The sequence below is a fragment of the Terrapene carolina genome, unplaced genomic scaffold (genome assembly GCF_002925995.2).
Source record: "Terrapene carolina triunguis isolate 2854851 unplaced genomic scaffold, T_m_triunguis-2.0 Scaffold130, whole genome shotgun sequence".
Classification (NCBI taxonomy): Eukaryota; Metazoa; Chordata; order Testudines; family Emydidae; genus Terrapene; species Terrapene triunguis.
In genome coordinates, this window is record NW_020664481.1 from 6080272 (window position 1) to 6101166 (window position 20895).

Below are 20895 nucleotides of genomic sequence, written 5' to 3' on the forward strand. Positions count from 1 at the left end.
TTACCTAGCAAGGCCTGTGGGTGTGAGGGCTCATAGATTCTCCAAGGGTCCCAGAAGGGACCACTGTGATCATCTAGACTGGCCTCCTGGATAACACAGGCCAGAGAACTGCCCCAAGATAATCCCTTGTACATATATTTCAGAAAACCATCCAATCTTCATTTAAAAATTGTCAGTGATGGAGAATCCACCACAACCCTTGGTCATTTATTCCAGTGGTTAATTACACCCACCATTACAAATGTCCATCTTATATCCGGTCTGAATTTGTCTACATGCAACTTCCAGCCATTGGATCGTGTTATACCTTTCTCTGCTAGATTGGAGAGCCCGTTATTAAATATTTGTTCCCCACGTTGACACTTACGGACTGTGATCGTCACCCCTTAACCTTCTCTTTAAGCTAAATAGGTTGAGCTCCTTGAGTCTATCGCTACAAGCATGTTTTCTAATCCTTTACTCATTCTTGTGGCTCTTTTCAGAACACTCTACAACTTATCAACATCCTTCTTGAGTTGAGGGCACCAGAACTGGACACAGTCTTCCAGCAGTGGTCGCACCAATGCCAGATACAGAGGTAAAGAGTAGGAGTATCTCTGCTTTTACTTGAGATTCCCCTATATACACATCCCAGGGTCGCATTAGCGGTTTTGGCCATAGTGTCACACTGGGAGCTTGCGTTCAGCTGGTTGTCCACTACCATGAACCCCAAATCTTTTTCAGCGTCACTGCTTCCCAGGATAGAGTCCCCCATCCTGTAAGTACGGCCTACAGTTTTTGGTCCTAGATCTATACATTTAGCCATATTCAAGTGCATATTGTTTGCTTGAACCCAGTTTTCCAAGCAATCCAGATCTCTCTGAATCCGTCCCTGGTCCTCTTCATAATTTAGAACTCCCTCACTTCGTGTCTCATCTGCAAACTTCATCAGCGCTGATTTTCTGTGTCCTTTCAGGCCACTTGTAAAAATGTTAAATAGCCTGGGGCCAAGAACCAATCCCTGCAGGTTGCTGGCAGAAGTGACAGCAGGAGCTTGGATACCAGCCAGGTCTCATCCCCGGGAGTTAGATCCATTTTCCTGCTTCTCATGTTGCTCTCCTTGTTTCCTGCTTCTCACTTGACTCCTGCAACTCAGCATAGCTGACATCAACCCCAAGCCATAGAAGCCCAGATTTTTTTTTCTTTCTTTTTTTAATCTAAAAGCTGAACTGGAAGCAGTGCAAGATTCCCTTCTGCTATGGGTAGGAGGCCTGTCGGGTCCTTTAAATCAAAAGGATGTGCACAAGAGATTGCTGGATCAGAGGTGCTTTAACAGCAGCCCCCCTCAGGTGATGTTTGGGGCCTGCACTACTCAGGAGGGTGCACTGATGATCCGGGAAACAAGTGGTCACTCACAGGGGAGACTTTAGCTGTTCTATTGGGAAGGGGGAAACCAAGGAGCAGAGAGGCTTGAGTTGTTTTCCTGAGAGTGTGAGGGGAGAACATGGGAAACAGAGCAAGGAGCTGCCAGCTGCCAGTCCCAGGACATTGCCCGACACCAGTTCCTTAGGAGGGGCATTCAAAACCAGCAGCAATGCCACCTGCCCCATACACAATCTCAGTATAAGCAGCACCCCCTCCAATCTCACCCCTGCCCCAGCATCCCTGATTACCTGAGAGGAAGCTGGAGTTGCCTTGCTCCGGGTTGAGCTTGCGGAGGCAGAAGGGGCTGTCAGGACTCTCTGACAAAGCCCGGGGCGAGTTCTCGTTGAGCAGCTCCGTGAGCCGTCGCCTCCGGCGGAAGTTGATCCGGAACTGGTAGAGCAGGTTACTGTCAAAGAAGTGGTGCTTGCTGGAGACTGGGAAGAGAACAGGAACGGGTAGGGCGGCCGTCAGGGGTCTCATAGCAAAGGGGAGCTACATCTTCGCCATTCAGCAGCAGGGCTGGAGGAGGAGACCTGCTGCAGTGTTACCAATGCACCATTTGCAGTGTTACCAGTTCTAGTGAGTGTCACAATATTTGGTGTTTTTCTTTTCTTAAATCCCCAGCTCCTGGAGTCATGTGAGGAGGGGAGACTCTCAGCTTTCATTAAAAAACAAAATGTGAATTTCTAACCCTCAGGGTTGCAGAGAAAAGCTTGAAAACACGACCCCATAAAAGCTAAAACCAAACCTAAAGCTCAGAAACCAGAAGGCAAATAGGAGGAGCCCAACAATCATTATTTTTAAAGCCTCGGTCTTTTGAGGAGCCTGATTCAGGATTTTTTTTAATGCTCAGGATTTTCAAGACAGGGTGTGTTCTTATTCCCCTTTTCAGTATCACAAGGGTCTGGTGGGGGAGGAAGCTATTCCATTATCAAACCCAGCCATGGGATGCAGTCTCATCCCTTCCCCTCCCAACCCCCCGCCTCTCCAACAGCCAAGCATGGCAGAGTGTGGGACTACACCTCCCACAATGCTTTGCACTGCAGGAGCACACCAAAGTAATGTTGATAATGTCAAGTAAAAAACATTCCAGTGAAAATCCCACAGTCCAGTAAGGCTGGGTTATTACCAGCTAGCGTTGGGTTTATTGGTGGTACAGAAACAACTGACAGGACGTTAAGTTGATAACCAATGAGGCATTTCCTCATTGGCAAGAATGAGATTTTTTTCCCCCTTGGTTTGAGGCGGAGGAGGAGGTGGGAGAGAAATGGTGCTGCTCTATCAGTGCTGTTTACAGCCTCAGAGCAGTGAAAGAGTTAACACCCTTTCCCAGAGGAATGGGGGCAGCACTGTCACAGAGCCATTGTCTCTCTGTACAAGCAAATTCAGAGCTTGTCTCTGCAAGCTGGGGTGCTATGGCCTTAGAAATGGGCCAGATATTGAACGAGCCCCTCCACTTCAACTGCCTTATTTCTTCATTTATAATGTTGGCGAGGAATCTCAGCTCTGATCTCACAGAGCGTGCGCACAAGCAGGCTTCAAGTGTCTTGAAATCCAGATGTGAATCCCAATTCTGTGGCTGGGGAATGACACTTGGAAGAGATGCCAGAAAAAGTGACTCAGATTCCGTCTCAAACATTCAAGGGTGACCCCAGACTGCCCGGGCCCCTATTCCAAAATTAGAACTAAATGGACCCATTGCTATCTCCGAGTAGAAACTAGCACTCAGCACATGACCAGCATTTGTTACTTGTTATAAATGAGGGTTTGTTCCAAGCAAAGCAATGATAGCTAGCCCCATCCTTCACCTTCCTTCCCCATCTCCAGGCACTTCGGCTTACCCTGCTGAATGATCCCATGTTCCAGCAGCGCTCGGCCCAGCTCCACAGCTTCCTTTCTGTTTGCTGTCTCCCCTTCCTGGATGAGCCAGTCAATCATTTCACAGCCCAGGAATGTCCTCTGGTACTTCACAGAATTCTCCTCTCTCGCCTTCAGTATGGAGTCTTCTACATTGATCAGCCTGGCACAGAGAAGAGACGTGCCAAGGGGTAAGGAGCCGGATGGACCGAGAAGAGTGATCTTTTCTTTAGCCCTATAACTACACAAGCAGCTTGGCAGGACATTGGTTGTCCCACCTGTCATGAGCAGAGAGAAAATAAACAGTGGGGGGACCCAATACATGTTGCTACACCATAATATGCTTGATTATGTAACTCCAAGTGTCAGACTTTCCCCCTCTCGAGCCATTAGCTCAGGGCAGTTTTTGGAATGACGTTGTTCCCATGTCAGAATGCTGTATGTGGAGGACCCAGAAGATGAATCCCAAGGTAACATCAAAGCCAGTAAGAACCACAAAGACTGTCTAGGATGTTTCATGGATTTGATTGGGGTTTAAAGGAGGTGGGCATGCTGGAATGGGTGAGAAAAAGAAGTCTCAAGGAAAGGAAGACTCTCGCCCAGCATGGAGACATGAGAGGTAAACAGAGGAGTCTGTCCAAGCTTCTACTTACAATTCCACCATAAATAAATACTCACTCCTCACTGAGCTCTGGTTTATAAGGCTACAGGGGCTGAAAGTGCTGCCGTATGAGGAAGGACCAAAGAACAAAGCATACCTTGGTTACACAGTGATGGAGCAGTAATAATTACCTAAGGATTTCGAAGGTGTGGACACCATGAAAGGAGAACTGCTTAGGGGGAACAGCTAAGGGTGGCGAGACAAAATTAAGAAAAGGAACATTGTAGGCTGAACAGTAAGGTAAGCCTCCAATGAGTGTACTTTGTTTGCCCAAGAAATCTGCACTGGTTTAACTAAAGGGGCAATTTTAAACTGAATTAAGCCAGTTCAAACCCTTATGTAGACACTCCAGGAATCAGTTTAAGCTAAGGCAAAATAAATATCTACACAACCTATTGTGGTGGCTTAACCACATCAGTTTAAAACCGCTCCTTTATTTAAAACTAGTGCAGCTTTCTCAGATAGAGATAGCCATTGGGCTCCCAAGGGAAATGGCAAAAGCCCCATTGCTTAAGACAAGTATGGTGAGAAAAAGCACTTTTAAATGAGATGTTTAACCCACATGATCAGAACCTAAATTCTAGGTCTCATTCAAAACACAGCTGAGGAGACAGGTTTAAGGCACAATGGAAAACACCAGCTAATTCCAAAAAGATTAGCTGTAATGAGCTGTGCAGGTAATTGTAACAGAACCCAAAGCCAAGTTAGAAAGGCAGCGTGGGAGTTTTGCTTGTTTCAGGTGAACCCATGCAAAACATGCTCCTTTCATGTGGATTTGAATCAAATCCAGGCAAAAGAGTGTGGTTTCAGCTCAGCCAATTCAAGGTCAACTCAAAGCAAGACAGAGCATGAGAGCCAAAAAGTAACAAAAGGTTCCTGTAACCCCCTGAAAAGCTAAACTGCTAGAAAGGGCACAGCTTAAATGCAGTTAAACCCGCGGCTTCCTGAATTCCGGAAGTTTAAAACTGATGTGTCCACAAGAGGGTGCCCTAACCCCACATATGCAAACAGCTGGATACCTTCAGAAGGCATTTCTTAGGGCTTGTCTACAATTGAAATGCTACAGCTGTGACACTATAGCACTTCAGTGTAGACACGCCGAAAAGGGGGGGGGGGGATTTCTCCTGTCAGCATAGACAAATCACCTCCCAGAGAGGCGGTAGCTAGGTCGATGAAAGAATTCTCCGTCCACCTCATGCTGTCTACAGTGGGTTAGATTGGCTTAACTACACCACTCAGGGGTGTGGATTTTTCTAGCATAGACCAGGCCTTATGCTATTTTGTTTAGCAAAAAGCACAACAACAGAAGTATACCCTTAATCTGCTAATTTCTGACAGATTGAAATCAGAACATGGGCCCAACAGAGGACAGACAGCACATGCTGAGTTCTGCACAAGTTTGCTTAATGGTCGGTTCTCACTTTAGCTGCAGTTTGAGATTCTGACTGCTAGGTGCTTAGCCGCAATAGAGCATTAAGATGAGCGAGTGCTTGAAACAACCAGGTACAGAAGTGATTTAGGCCTGGCCAGGGGGGCACCGGAATAGGAGGGCCCAGAGGGCCCATGGCCCTTCCACTTTTTCCGGCTGTAAGTTTGAGCGACAAGGGGAGGAGGGGGCGGAGAGGAGCAAGCGGGGGCAGGATCTTGGGGAGGAAGAGGCAGGGGAGGGGGGGCGCCTTGGGGGGGGGGGCGGGGGGGGGGGGGGGGGGGGGGCACAGTTCAAGTGCCTGTGTAATCCCTGGTGTGAACGTGGCAAGTTTGACGGGAGAATTCTTCCATCAACCTAGCTGCAGCCCCTCGGCGAGATGGATTCACTACCTCCATGGAAAAACCGCTTCCGTCGATGCAGGAAGCAGCTACGTGACAGTGCTACAGCAGCAGAGTTGCAGTGCCGTACTGGACCGCTGGAGCACTGACATACCCTTTGTGGTGAAACGAGTTTAAACACAGGACTGGATCTGATTCTAGGAAGAGACCATTTCCGAGATTTAGAACTAGAGGGGGTTGCAAAAACAAAACAAAAACAAAAAAACAGTCATTGAGATAGAAAATTGCTTCCCTCCCCAAATGAGAATTGGTGTCAGTTGTGATTTTTTTTTAAAATGACAAAAATAAAATCTATTTATTTCTCCCCTCTCCCCTGCCTCCAAATTTTGCCACTAGAAAAGGGGTGGGGTGGGGACCAAGAAGCCAAAAAGGTTGGGGGGTGATAGGTTTTCAAAATCCAAAAACATTATAGTTGTTTTGCAAAATGCATAAAACAAAACAAAAAAAAACCATGGAAATTTGGAAAAAAGTTACAATTTTTCGAAGTTTTCCAAGACAAACGACTAACATTTTTCAATCTGCTCTACCAAGAAGCCAAGGAATGCTTCACATGACGGGAGATGCCAGCAACAGCATTCAAGTCCAATGCAGGAAGGATGGTGAGGATCCCTGCTGGTGTAAGGCCAGTGTTTCGCTCAGAAGAGAATAATTAGAGTGATGAGATTATACACAATTTCTGGAATTTAGCTCCTCAGTTCCAAACCAAGCCTGTCCAGGGTTTCATTTCAGGCAGAATAGTTAGCCTGCATATAGCTTTTCTTTACTTTTTGAAGCACTGTAAAAGCATTGATCATATAAGACAGCCCCTGCAAGGTCGGTATTTTCCATTCCCGTTTAACAGATGGGAGAAAAATAAAAACACAGAGATTAAGTGATTGGCTTAAGGTCAGCATGAACGAGGAGTAGGCTCAACGTCTGGAACGCCAGGTTCCCGGCCCTATGCTGGGACTACTAGAACATACTGGATAATTGATGATCATGGAAAGAAGGGGGAGCGCTGTGGTTAAGACATGTGATGGGGACTCAGGAGATTTGGAATCAGTTCCCAGGTTTGCCCCAGACTCCCAGTGTGGTCCCCTGTTGGTGCATTGGCTGGGCCATCCGGATCGAACAGCCCAGAAACACCCATCCCCTTTTAATCATTCCCACCTTACCAGAGCTCTGCTTCCCCACACCCACAAAAGAGGGCAACAACGCTGATCAGCTACTTGTGTTCTGCCTTCCAGTCCTATTAAGAGGCTTACTGGAATGCAGAGATCCAGATTCTCCAACCAATTTCCCCAGTCAGACCCAGAGAAGAAGCTGGTTTTTGACCTGGAGGAGTAATTAGCGAAATCTCCACACACACAGAGAACCCATCTTTGTGTGTGTGTTTCTGTGTCTCCCTCCCTCCCTCCCCCCCGCCGCTCAATGAAAGGAAGCCGTCCATGAAATCTAAGCTACTTATCGGAGCACCCCCATTAGCATTAGGGTGACCAGATGTCCCGATTTTATAGGGACAGTCCTGATTTTGGGGTATTTTTCTTATATAGGCTCCTATTATCCCCCACCCCCATTGTTCACACTTGCTGTCTGGTCACCCACATTATCACAGTATCTTAGGATCTCACAATCTTTAATGCAGTTATTCTCACAACACCCCTGTGAGGCAGGACAGTGCTGTTATCCCCTTGTACAGGGGGAAGTGATGCAGAGAGAATCTAACTGATTTGCCCAAGGTCACACAGGAAGTCTGTGGCAAAGCAGGACCTCAAACCCAGACCTCCCAGATCCTAGGCTAGCACTTTAACCATAGGCCAGAATCCTGTATTCACTATCAATGGCTCCAAGTCGAGAAGTCCAGATCTGGATTTGAATGTGAACTTCCCCCAGAGCAGCAAAGAGTTCCGATCCTGCCTTCCAGTTCACAGCCATCTCTGAACTCCAGTCCAGATGGTCCTGCTGCTTTGCTGCAGTGAGAAAGGCAGCAAGGAGTCAGAGCTGGAGCTACCCGTTGATGCTATGGAGCAAGAGAAACATTGGCAACGGTTCAGCTCCCTGGCTCTGGAGCTGCGAAGCCAGCCAGCAGACTGCGCGGTGATAGACCTTTCAGGGAAGGACTCACGTACGTCTCATAAAGGCTCTGCCCCCTCAGGAACACCTTTACATCCTTGTTGAGAGGGAAGGTCCCGTCGTCCTTGCGGAAACGGTAGAGCAACTTGGCGTCCTTGTAGTCCGAGTGTTCATCACAAACTGGAAAGAAAATCAAAGCAGGCAGCGTCAGGACTGCAGGTTTAAATACTACCCCATAATGCATACACTAGAGCTGAGCTCAGAACTGAGCAAAAAGCCAGTTTTCAGTCATTTAGGACACCGTGGCCCAGTTTCCAGACCTCCAACTTTATGATTACTACAGTGAGCTGTATAGAAACCAGGCAGCCAGTCACATGCACCGAACTTTGCTTGAAGGAACTGGAGTAAGTTCTGATCCTGAATAGCTACACTTAGAGCTCTCATTAGATGACTTAATGGAAAAGGCAGAATTTTTTTTTTTAAGTCTACATGTTGCAGTTCACCTATAAGCTTAAAAAAAGAAATGCAACCCTCTCCTAGTCTGGTGCGTTAAAAAGCCACTGCCACATTTAGAGAAGCTTGGAGAGGGTGGGGGTTGGGGGAGATGTAAGAGCCAAAAACCCGTTAAATTGCCTCAGAATATTTATATTCCTCTTCCCCTATTGCAGATGCTTTGATATCTAAATGCAGCTATAAAAGAGATTTTTCCACACAATCAATCTGCATCCACTCTTCCCGATTCATTCACGTGGCAATCTATCAGGTCTGACATCAGATCTTTAAAGTTACGTGTATGCAAATACAGCTACCTAATTTAAGGGACCACACCTCATTTGCAGGCACACCTTGGGTATTTGTGCATTCCTCATTTGTACATGCCCGGCTGGTAGGTGTGTGCAGACGGTAATGTGCAAATATGTGAGATGCCACTGAAAGACAATATGGTCACAGAGACAGACCACTGTTCTAAGGACCTGGGAGATCTGAGTTCAGCTCTCCCACTGACTTACTGTTTGAACTTGAATAAGTCACAGCACCTCTCTTCCTCAGTTTCCCCTACCTGTAAAATAGGGATAATACCCATTTAGGGAAAGTGCTTTGAGATCCATGGTGAGCTTGCACTAAGTGGTAAGTAGAGCAGGTCAAAAGTTTGGGAGGGGTTGTTTGTGTCAAAAAGGTTTTTCCCTGTTGTAAAAAAAGTTTTGTTTTAGTGTGAAGAAACAACCTATTAATAAAAAAACAAGAAAAACAAAAACATCCCCCCCTCCCCGCAAGGAGGAGGAAGATTTTTTTTCCCTAATGAATTTGGGGGGGTGGCAGGGGAGGAAGAACTAATCAGAGATTTTAAAAAGTTGCCTTTCGAAGTTTCATATAAAAAATTTCACAGAAAGTTTGGAGTAAAAAACAAAATGTTCATTTCCTTAGGAATGTTTGGTAGAACTATGCCTGCCTTTGGTTGACTGGCTCTAATGCTAAGTGTTATGGTTGGACTTATCTTAAAAAACGTGCTCCCTGAATTGCCTTCATGGTGACAAACTGCACTGCCACAACACAAGATGTGTCAGGCAGGAGGAGGACTACGGGGGTTTTGCCCATTTTTTGACTAGCGGCGTTAATGGGTCCCATGGTGTTACAATCAGTTTCATGGGAAGGAGAGGGATTAATGGAAGTTAATATGCTCAGCGCCTTACAGGCTGGAGCCCATGGAAAGAAGATGCACTTTTGCAGCTTGAAGGCCTGGCGGAGAATACCCAATTTCCAATCCTGGGTCCAGTGTATGCTATAGTCCCTAGTTAGCTCCTATCTCACAAGTAAGCAATAGCCCAGGCAATGCATTTCGTTTGCCCCTCTCAAGGATGTTGGGACTCGGCGAGGGGAGGGGGGATGGATTTTAACTAGCCAGATTCCTGGCAGTTCTCTCCACATGGAGGTGAGCAGACAGCCCTCTTACTAGAGGACTAACAACAAGAAATGATCCCAAATCAGGAAATAAAAAAGTCAGCCTCATGCATTAACCAGGTGATTAACAGAAACATGGAAGGATGACGTCTTTGGTGACCAAAAGCTTCGCTCCTGCCCAGCGTTCCAAAGGCTTTAATCAAATAATGGGTTTCTTTGAAACGGTCAACCTGGTGGTGAAAAAAAAAATAGCTGGAAAGATGGAAAATAATCAGATTTAAGTGTTAATGGTTAACCCTGAACTAATTGCTGCTACTTTATGCTGCTGTGATAAAGCGCAGCAACAGAGGGCATTTTTATTCATGGCAGCTTAACCTACAAGGCATTAATCTCGCATCAGGCAGCCAATGACAACAGATAGAGTGTTTGCGTTGTGGTGGTCAAGGGGGTTGTTTCTAAACTCCACTGCCAAAGAGGGGTTGAAGTCAACGAAAGCTGCACCTGCCTTCCACCTCCTCAGCTCCGATAAGGAGAGCATAAATGCAAACTCCAGTGTTACCACAGCTCGGCTTGTTAAGGATTTAGGGGCTGAGAGCTCAGCTCCTGTTTAGGCACCTAAATGAAGTGGGCAGATTCTTCATCAGAGAGCAGTAGCGCCCACGGAGAACAATGACGTATTATCCTCTCTCCCTTCCCCCGCTAATATCAAGAGCGATGGATGAAGGCTCTTCTTGAAAATCTGGCCCCTAAAATCTGGATTTTCAGCCTTCATTTTATACCCTCCCCGATTTGGATCTGCCCAGTCACTCCAGATGTCATAGGGTGAGAAATTCTTCTTAACAAGTCTGAAAGACTAACTTAACATGGGGCCTGCCCCAGTCATTTAGCACAACGGATTTGCCACTTTGCACTAAGTGCCCGGGTGTTACAAGCAACAGCTATTTAAATTCACCTTTGATTGATATTTCAGTAAAGAATCTACATTTCCACAGGGCCTTCCATCCTGAAGGGCCGCAAAGGTGTTAGCTATAGTCACAAGATCACTAACATGCAGCTACTTCTGGGGCAGAGCTGGAGAAGAACACAGGACAGGTACATTTTTCCACAGACATTAACTACACCCACTCTAACTGTGCATACACACGGTATACTGCACCCTCAATTAAGTCAAACATGTTCTCTCTTGATCGTTTGGAGGGAAATTGGGGGTTTTGGCAACAGGTTTTTCCACAAAAAGAAATGCATTTCCTTTCCACAGAAGATTGTTTTTTCACTGAAAAATTTTAGCAGAAAACGTAAAATGTTGATGAAAACAAATGGGGCACATTTTTGTTTTTTTGGCATTTCACCTAAAACTTTCTGTGGGGAAAAATGTTCCAGACTAACCCTCAATTTACAGACACTTTTTTGTAATTTTTCAGCCAAGAGGAAATCTGCATGGTCATTTTACAACCCTCCTTCCAAAACCAGAGGTTAAAATCCTGCACGCCTGAAAGAGAGCGGTGTCCCTTGTTCAGAGGGTGGATGCTCACCTCTGGGTGGGGTGTGCGGAAGGAACAAATAGCGACCCATGAATAAGGTCTCGCATAACATCTAGCACTTCCTGCTGCTAGTCAGCCCAGAAATATGCCACAAGCAACCTCATACAGAGAGAGAGAGAGAAATTTGGGGCCTTTTGCTTCTGACAAGAACCAAGAAAGGTGAGCAAACACAAGCTGGAGTGAGTCACCACAACTTCTACAAGCCTCAGAAAAGGCTGAGTGTGAAGTGAAGACTAGAGGAAGAGGGGTTGGGAGAGTGTTCAGGCCAAACTAGCCATCACCTCCCCCACAAGACAAGAAAACACTGAATTCTTTGGAGGACACACAGGACACAGCTCTTAAAAATCATCTTTTTAGACTCCTTTCCCTCCTTGTGGCCGACAACCAGACTAGAGAGGCAGGATGCTTGGAGAAAGAACCAGGCAATCCTTTGCCTCATGGACTCTCTGCCCCACAGACCCTGGAGCTCCCCTCACCACAGCCCAAGGTTTTGCTTGTACACGCTGTCCCAGACTGCCGGAAGAAGGCACCCTCGGAGTCTGTGTTTATTTTGGTTTCAGCCAGCGTCAGGCTCTGTGTGACATACACAAGCCGGCCTTGTGTAGCTCCTGCAGGGGAAACAGGCCTGAAGTATATTCTGCCAAACCGTCGGCTAAAAGCTGAACATTCAGGCTCATTCAGCACAAGTCGCCCTTGCTCCTCCCCTGACCATTTGCTCTCCGTTGCAGATTTCACCTTTGTTAAGTGTATCGCAGAGCGGGCGCATCACTCAACAAGTTCACTCGGCTGGTCAATCACAGAAACGTTTTCCATTCCCTCAAGTGCCCTGTGGTTATATGACCTGGGTCCATGCATTGGACACTAAGGACAGACATTACATCCTGCAAAGTTAAGCAGCAGTGCAGAAAGACTTCAATGAAGGCAAGAGATCTGGCAGCAAAACCTACATTCTGTGTGCTATTAAAGAGAGAGGACTACTCATTTAAATAAGCACAGAGAAAGTAGTTTGAGTCTCTCCGTAAAGATGGTTCTAGCATCAAGCATGAGGACCTCAGATGCCCCAAATCTTGGGTCTGATTCAACTACGGGGTTTTGGCTTGGCCCATTATAAAAACCAGCAAATAGCTGCAAAATGTGGATGTATATTCCACACTCAGTCACAAGGGTGTGTATAACTAGGGTTTGGCTTTAAGACCAATGGACGTGGTAGATTCTCCACACTTGGATTCTACCAGTCATGACCGAGGGTCTGGATGACATGCTCCAGTTCAACCACCAGTTATTGGGCTTGATGCATGAATCAATGGGTGAAATTCTGCATTATGCAAGAGGACTGCATGGGCCCTTCTGGCCTTTTGTTGTTCCAGGGAGGGAGAGAGCAAGCTCACTTTTATTAGCTGCTAAAAAATAAACTGAGCTGTCTTGCCCACCTCCCCGTCCCCTGTCCTCCCCTCACAAACCAAGTTGATTGCATTCCTTTCTCTAGTCTAAATGGAGCTGGCATTTTCATCTAGGACTGGCAGGATGGCGTTGGGGACAGGGCTAGTAGGTAACCCTGCAATGGGAGCATGTGCAGATGCCGCTTTGCCAGAGATGCTGAAGCTTTAGTTTTGGGAAGCAGGGTGCGGTTTGTTATTAACCCCCATGAGATTTTATCTCCGGGAAGAGGATTTTTAGTTTCTTGATAACATCATGGGAGTTTTCGATTGCATGTTAAAGAGCTAGATGTTTTTAATCCAGAGGATTGTCTCCCACCAGATCACCAAAGCAGGAACATCAGCGCATGGATATCTGGTTCCAAACATCCCCAAGTTTCAGGCAAGTGGGGTGGATCTGATGTGGGATTTTGGCCCAGGCTCATCTCTAGTAAATTGAAAGTTAAATGCGAGACAGCCACTCTTCGCACTACTTCAGCTGAAGATACAGAGGCAGAGACTTAACCGAGGAAGGCATAGAGTGAGTCCGCATCAGAGCGAGGATTAAGCCTCAGGAATTCCTCTCTCTTGCTCCAATACTCAGTTCTAGACCACGCCTTCCCCAGGTATCTAACAACATGACCCAGCCCAGTGTTTGTATAAAAATAAAGTAGAGCTGTTGCAAGTTTAAAAAAAAAAATTAGGAGCCAGATTAGTAGGAGCCATTGGTCAGGACCCGTTTGGAGCTGGGTGCCAAGTGAGTCTTTACTCTGAGTTGGGTCCAAAGACAGGCCTTGAAAAGGGCACTGTACGTTTTTCATTTCCAAGAGAAGCTTTCCTGCATGTTTGCGTTGGCCCTTGGGATGCCACGATCCGATCACGGTGTAGCGCTTGCTGGCATGCAAGCTGCACTACCACTGTCCCCATCCCAGACATGAGCTGGAAAGTCAAGGGACACTAGGCTGGTGTAGTAAAAATGAATTTTTCTACATTTTTTATTTCTTCTATCATGAAGTTTCAGCCATTTGAGTATTTGCATAATACAACCATATTGCAGGGATTCAATTCCGTAAAAATCTACACCACAGTATTTCGGCAGCTGCTGAACAGCAGAGTAGCGTCCAGGACAGGGTGACTGAGCTAGAACCAGTTGCATTATTGTTCCACCTTTTCCCATGAGACACACCTCCAAGAGTTATTTCATTCTTGTGCAGCCACAGTCTCTCTTCTGGAGTGGATGCAGTGCAAGAGACTGGGAGCATCGTGCAACCTGAGAAGTAGTGCTATTAAACAGGAGCCCAGTTCTGCACATCTCAAACTCCGGGGGGTCATCCCATTGGCTTCAGCGGAAGTACTTGCATGAGAAAGGGTTGCAGAAGTGGATCCTAAATAAGTAAGTTGGTCTGATAAGTGGGAACAGACAGGGGAATGACTAGTCCAGACACTGTGAATTTTCTCTCTTGGGCAAGTTAAAGGGTAACTAGAGTTTACAAACCATGATGGATGATGTAATGGTCCATTAGCTTCTGCATTAGGCGGATACCCGTCTCTCGGTCTGGTGCTTCCTTGTGGTCAATCAGCCAGTCTGTAAGCTCCTTTGCAACAAAGCAGTTGGGGTACGTTCGAAGGTGGTGGCGCCTGTCCTTAATGAGCTTTCCATCATGAAGTCGAAGCCTAGGATGAGAGAACACTATGAAGTGTATGTGTGTAGTTTCAGAGACATTTTAGATTACATGCCAGTGGTGGATGTGCCACCATAGGCTTGGAGATGATGATAGTTTAGGCAAGAGTCTGGATGCTTAACTGCACCTCTTTGAATTGCAAGGTTGTCTTAGTTCTCATAAGGTTGCTGTCTGGTGAGTTTGCTGGTACCTTCCACTGATAGTCCTGACCAGAACACAGAAGGAAAAGTAAAGTGAAAGTTGTGACCCTCAAAAATCCATTCACCCTGGATTTGGTTTGAACTAGTTCTTATTTTGCCTAAAATCAGCTGATCTTTCCCGAATACTTCACAGTAAACAAATATGCTCGTAGGTATGCAATGTAAGAGGAGACATTACCAGATGCTATTTTTTTCTGTCTTAAAACACGGGGGAATGATTTCTTTGATGACCGACCATAACTGCTCCAAAACTTAGAGGTTGATTATTCCCCACCGCCATCACACATACTGCATTGTTAAATTTTACCATCATCCACACTAGTCTTAGTCCTGCACAGCATTCTGGGGGTTATTTTAACATTATTTAGAAAATACACAGCGGCTGAGTGAGGTTTGTGAAGAAAAGCAAGAAGAAAACTATCACTCATGCTTGCCCCAGCTCTGCTCATCATCACCAGGAAAGCAAGTCCTAGAGGTCAGCTATAGTATTCAGCACTAAGCATCAAACAGTAGCAGGTCACGTTGGGTTGGGATGGGAATGTCAAAAAGCAACACTTGCTTTTGCTGTATGTATTTGACAAGGACTAATACAAGGCAAATCACTTCAGGCAGTTATGAATTCCTACACAAAAAACTTAAATGGCACACATTTACCAGTCTGGAATGAATGTCTTATATGCATGGAATACCAATATTAGAAAGTTAGATTCTGTATGAGATACTTCCATCAACAAAGAGTCTGGTCTAAAAAAATTAAAAGAAAATAATGAATATCTTTTAGAACAGACAATGTCCAATCTAGTCTGGTTTAGATAGTCGGGGAGATGGGGGGAGTGGTGGAAAATACAACTGGGACATATGCAACTCTTGGGGCCCATCCCTGCAAAACCTCAACGTCACAATGAGTTTGTTACTTCAGTGGAAATATTTGCGTGAGTAAGGGTTATTCATATGATTAAGGCTTTGAATTTTGTAATGACCTTCACAGCTGAACAGGGTCACCAATCAAACAGATCTTGTATTCAAGCCAAAACCAAGTGGCAAGGACAAAACCAAAGGTATCAAACTTGGCAAGCATTCTGCCTCAGTCATTACTGTTTCCAAAATGTTAACGCTGGAGAATGCACAGGGCATGAATCCTACCTGAACAGGAGCTGTCTGATAATATCATTTGTTTAACACCAAGATGTTTATAGTTTCAAAACATTCATTATAAGACACTCTTGCCCAGGGCCAATATATTCTGCAAGGACATAAATCATGGAGCATTTCTTTGTTTAATGCCTTCAGGTGAGTTTTTCCCCTGCCCACAACAGAACTTTACATAAATTCTATTAGGTGTCCCATAGATCATTTTCTATACAAGACAATGCTTTGTCTAACAAATTGTAAGAAGCACACAAACAATTCCCACCTCACCACATACTATGCTCTGGAACCTCCCAGTTCCATACAGTATTTATGTTAAAGGATTAAGGGAACAATAGAACCTCAAAAGTCTGCAGATCGTGAATTATTGGACAAAGGAGGGTTTAATAATTGATGATTGCAGTTAAGACTGCCAATTAAGAATGAGAATGGAGACCTGTCTGCCCTCTTGGCATTTTGCATATTAAGGGACTTGTGTCTAGCCAGCAAAAATTGCACCTGTAAATGCTGCTGTGCATGCACAATCATCTGACTTGCCAGCGCCAGTGCAGCACATGCCGGCCCCAGAGTGGGATTTGTGAATGTAACCAACGTGAACGTGCAGAAGTTGTGATGCTCTTTAGGTGGCTGCATTCAATAATGTGGCCCATAGTTATCGGCGGGAAGGTCTGGTAAAAACTCTAGTCCACGTCTGTCAGCTGCTCATGTAGCTCAGCAGTAGCAGGTGTTAAGATCAACAAGGTCAGAAAATTGAAACTTAGTGAAACTCTGAGGCTCGAGAGCTTTCCAGGGTTGCTCCTCCCATTAGCTGCCTTTGGACTTTCCTGTAGGCCTCTCCAGTTTTCTCCACCTCATGAAAGGGCCCCATCCACAGTGAATGCAATGGATGCTGGTTTGAGGCCTTGTCTATACTACAGGGGAAATTCGATCTAAGCTACGTAAGAGTTACATGAATAGCGTAACTCAAATCGACGTAGCTTAGATCTACTTACCGCGGAGTCCACACTACACGATGTCAATGGGAGATGCTCTCCCGTCGACTCCCCCTACTCTTCTCGATCCGGTGGAGTACAGGAGTCAACAGGAGAGTGATCTCCAGTCGATTTAGCGGGTCTTCACTAGACCCGCTAAATCGACCGCCGATGCAATGATCGCCGCTCGTGGATCCCCTGGTAAGTGTAGACAAGCCCTGAGTGTTAAGTACTTTCCAGTTCCACAACCAATAACTGGCCCAACTGCATCCTCCCCGCAAAACAAAGCCTCAGTCTGAATCCCAAAAGCTCTGACCTGATGCCACCAAATTCAACATGAAAACTGGAGTCTTTGTGTAAGGCAAACCTGGACATCAGCAGCATCTGGGGCCCACAGCTGTCTAAGACCCACCGCTGGATCAGCAAAGGCACCAGAGAAAAGGAGACAGTGCGAGGAGGGAGCCGTGCCGTGCTGAGAGGATGTGTGTTCCACTTGAGGACCAAGGAAAGCTTTGAGATGGGTTTTTTTCCAAACTGGTTTGCTCAGCCTTACATTAGAAGCATCCCCAGAGTTAGTACCACTACATGAGGGCATAAGCACAGTTTCAGCCCATGAACCCTGCATTTTTTTTTTTAATTCTGTGAGCATGCACAGGGCCCCCTAGTGCACCACAGAGAGGCAAGGAAAGCAGCCCAGTAACCCAAGGGATTTCCCAGTCAAGAAGTTCAGGTAGAGTTCAGGCCTGTATTGTATGGACTGAGATATCCTGCTTTCCGATGACCAGCCAACAAGGATCAAACCCGTATGTTCTTGTTCAGCTTTTTATTCTGTTTTCACTTGGAAGTTTTGTCCAAGCAAGAAGTGAGCAAACATTTTAAGTCCCAAATTTTCTCTCAAGAGAATAATCTGCCATGCAACATTGAGAATTGCCTTTTATTTTAGGGGTTTGGAGGGGCCGGGGGGAAGCATCCTGTCAATATGCTATCAGCATTGTATGCCAATTTTAAAGTCCCCCCCTGCCCAGCCCACCCGCTCCATAAAGAGGTAACCAAAATGTTATCTCCTTAGTACACAACAAGAGAACTACTACTTTATAGGAATGTTTCTTATAGATAAGAATGAAACCAAGAATACTCTATTGTTATCATGACTCTGAAGAAGTCTGTATAACCCTTATATATTGTCTTGGATATGAAAACACGTAGAACCCAAAGCCACACAAGGATGACGTCAAACTGAAATTAGTTGGAAAAATTGTTTCTGGTTTTGTAGCATTCGGAAGTTGTTTCTGGTTTTGCAGTATTCATTTTTCACTTTTTAGAATTCTGCAAAAACTGTTATACAAATATCGTTTAAAACAATCCTCCCGGTTTCTGGTAAATAAAACATTTGAACAATGGTTTATATAGGAAATATTAAATTTAGATAAAACAAATTGAAGAGTTAACAGTGTCACAATTTTTAAAGCATTTTTGACTAAGTAATTTGGTTCAAAAATTTTGACCAGCTCTAACTGTTACCCCAGAAGTGAATGCTCCCAAACTTTGGGGGAATTCAGCATTGAGTTTGAACACTGAGCCTCAGACCCATCTCTCATGTATAATGACTAAGGTTCTAACTCTGCTGTACTGCACGTAGCTCTGAAACAGTGATGACCTATGTTTTCAGTGTGCTGTACCTATTAATTTCTATCAAGTCCACCATACTGCTCTCAGAATGACTGCAGCATGTAACAGAAGACACACAACACGCTCTCATGTACACATTACTTGTGTTCTTTTTGTTGTTTTCCTTAGTCTAAAAAGGAGATTATACACATTTTGCTCTTTTTGTATGGAAAGAGGTAACACCGAGTATATACCAACAGGCCCTTTGAAGAAATCATTTGACACGTACATGAAGAGTAAGTATATTATCTTGAGAAAAGCAAATCTAGCTGAAACTCAGATTGACTGATAGTTATCTTGCTTCCAGATAAAGATTGCTAAATAAGGGTGTGTAATATGACATTTAGACTTTTTCTTCTACATGCCAAAAACCATTCGGGTTCTGCCAAAAACACGAACAAAAGCCCCCAGAATAATACAAGGAGAAACTGGCTGCTAGAACACAAAAGTCAACAGTTATGAAACACTTTTCCTTTTTGGCTGTTGCTGCCCGTTCATTTGTTTTAGATGGGTTGGTTGGGCAATCATGATGTTTCTTTGTCAAGGTCACTAGAGGGACACCATTATTCATGCCCTGTGACCTTGTTCAAAGCAAATCCACAGCACTTTAAAGAGGGAGAGCGGGGGTGGACATCAAGTGTTCTGTACGTTTATTCATGGGGATTTTTGTTTTCTTTAACATACAAGAGCTCACTAAACTATGGTAATTCTTTAAACACAGAACAGATAATCCACTGTCATAGGTTTTGGGGCTCAGACAGTTCTCAATTATCCTCTCCTGATGAGAGAGGCTCCGATACTTGAATCCAGCTTTCCTTTGATGCTGGTTTTCTTTCTGTACTCTTAATTTTTCACCCCTTGTAATGAATTTAGTGCTCAAAGGTTTCAGATTGACAGAACAATACCCCAATAATGCAATAGGGTGGGTAACTGGGACTCCATGCACGCACAAGAGTCCATGCCTACAAATCTGATTGCAGGATCAGAGCCCTAGAGAGAAGTCCTCCATCCACAGATTCAGTACGGGCAATGGCCGTTCCAGCTTCTCCACACTATTCTTCTAGTGCCCCTCACAGCTAGAGTGGCTCAGAAAACACTATATATAATCTGTGAACATTTTTGAAAGAAATGAACGTCTGTTTTTTTGCTCAAGATCTGCATAGAGACTTGCAAATTTAAAAAAAAAAAAAGATTTGAAGGTTTTTAGTTTTTTCATAGAAAACCTGGAAAAAGTTTGAACAAGGACATTTTCCATAAAAGTTTTCAACTTAAAGAAAGGCCATTTATTGATAGGAAAATAAAGTTGTTGAACCATCAATTTTAACTAGCTCTATTCAAAGAATGTCTGGAGAAAACACGTATAATGTTGTATTTCATCTTCATGTCCATATAGCTCAAAGTTTTCAAGATTGACTAGTAATTTGGAAAAACCTCAATATTTGGGTGCCCAACTTGAAAGGACCTGATTTTCAGAAAGTTGGGCCCCTAACACTGTTTCCAGGTGGGCTCCTCAAAAATTGAGGCGTCTAAATATCACCAGTTGCTTTTGAAGATATTGGCCATCATCTGAACCTGTTGATAACTACTAAACAACTATAACCTTTATCCCTGTGGTTTCTGGGCAGACTGTCCACTAGGAATTGGACTACTATTTCTCAACTCATTTAAAATAACCTACTGTACATCTCTAATGAAACTGAAATCTGTATTGAGTCCCTAAATAACTCCAAAAATGTTACCAACATGATAGTTTCTCTCCTTCCAAATTTACTCTTTAACCCTATATTTTACATGCTACACCAAAAGGTTTTTGCAGTTCTTGCATTGGGTCACTTCCAGTCCCAGTGAGAGATTAATAATGCCAGACTATGCTGAGTTGAACACCTGCTTGTTTGCAGGGGGAATGGTATTCACGTGGTCTTGCAGCTGAATCATAGGCTTTGTCTTCATTATTAAAATAAAAAAAGGGGGCATATTATACATCCCCATGTCCCTTCTGACCTTGAAATGTATGAACTCTATATGGCGACAAGGCACTGGTAAATCTTACTTTGATGTAGCTAGTCAAGGTTAACCCTGTACCACTCACCCATTGTTTACCTTGACTAGCTACATGGAGATAAAGACTACTTGTCTTATCTCCACTAGGGTTTTACATTGAGATAACTATCTTGTGTCAGTTCTCTCAATAAAAATACCCTTTGTTTTTGCTGTAAGACATAGCCTTAATATAAACTGAACCAATAGAATATCTTACGTTTACATAGCGTCTTCCATCCAAAAAGGCTTTACAGACCATAGGCCACGTTCTGCCCTTGACTGTTGGAGTGAGGCTCCCATGACACAGTCAATCTTTCAAAGCAGAGTTCCCAGTCACTGAGGCAGGGCCGGCTCCAGGCACCAGCCTGGCAAGCAGGTGCTTGGGGCGGCCACTCCGGAGAGGGGGGGCAGGTCCAGCTATTCGGCGGCAATTCGGCGGATGGTTCCTCACTCCCGCTCGGAGCAAAGGACCTTCCGCCAAATTGCCGCCGCAGATCGCGATTGCGGCTTTTTTTTTTTTTTTTTTTTT

The 20895-nt window shown here is 44.9% G+C and overlaps 1 protein-coding gene across 1 annotated transcript in view; it reads right to left on the minus strand.

Moving 5' to 3' along the window:
* LOC112120213 (DEP domain-containing mTOR-interacting protein-like) overlaps window positions 1-20895 on the minus strand; it is a 35639-nt gene that overhangs the window by 7068 nt on the left and 7676 nt on the right. The window contains exons 2-5 of the mRNA XM_024219206.1: window positions 14152-14330; window positions 7858-7981; window positions 3246-3424; window positions 1653-1838 (exon numbers count right to left, since the gene is read on the minus strand). Coding sequence (XP_024074974.1) covers window positions 1653-1838; window positions 3246-3424; window positions 7858-7981; window positions 14152-14330 — 668 coding nt within the window. The remainder of the gene's footprint in view (window positions 1-1652; window positions 1839-3245; window positions 3425-7857; window positions 7982-14151; window positions 14331-20895) is intronic.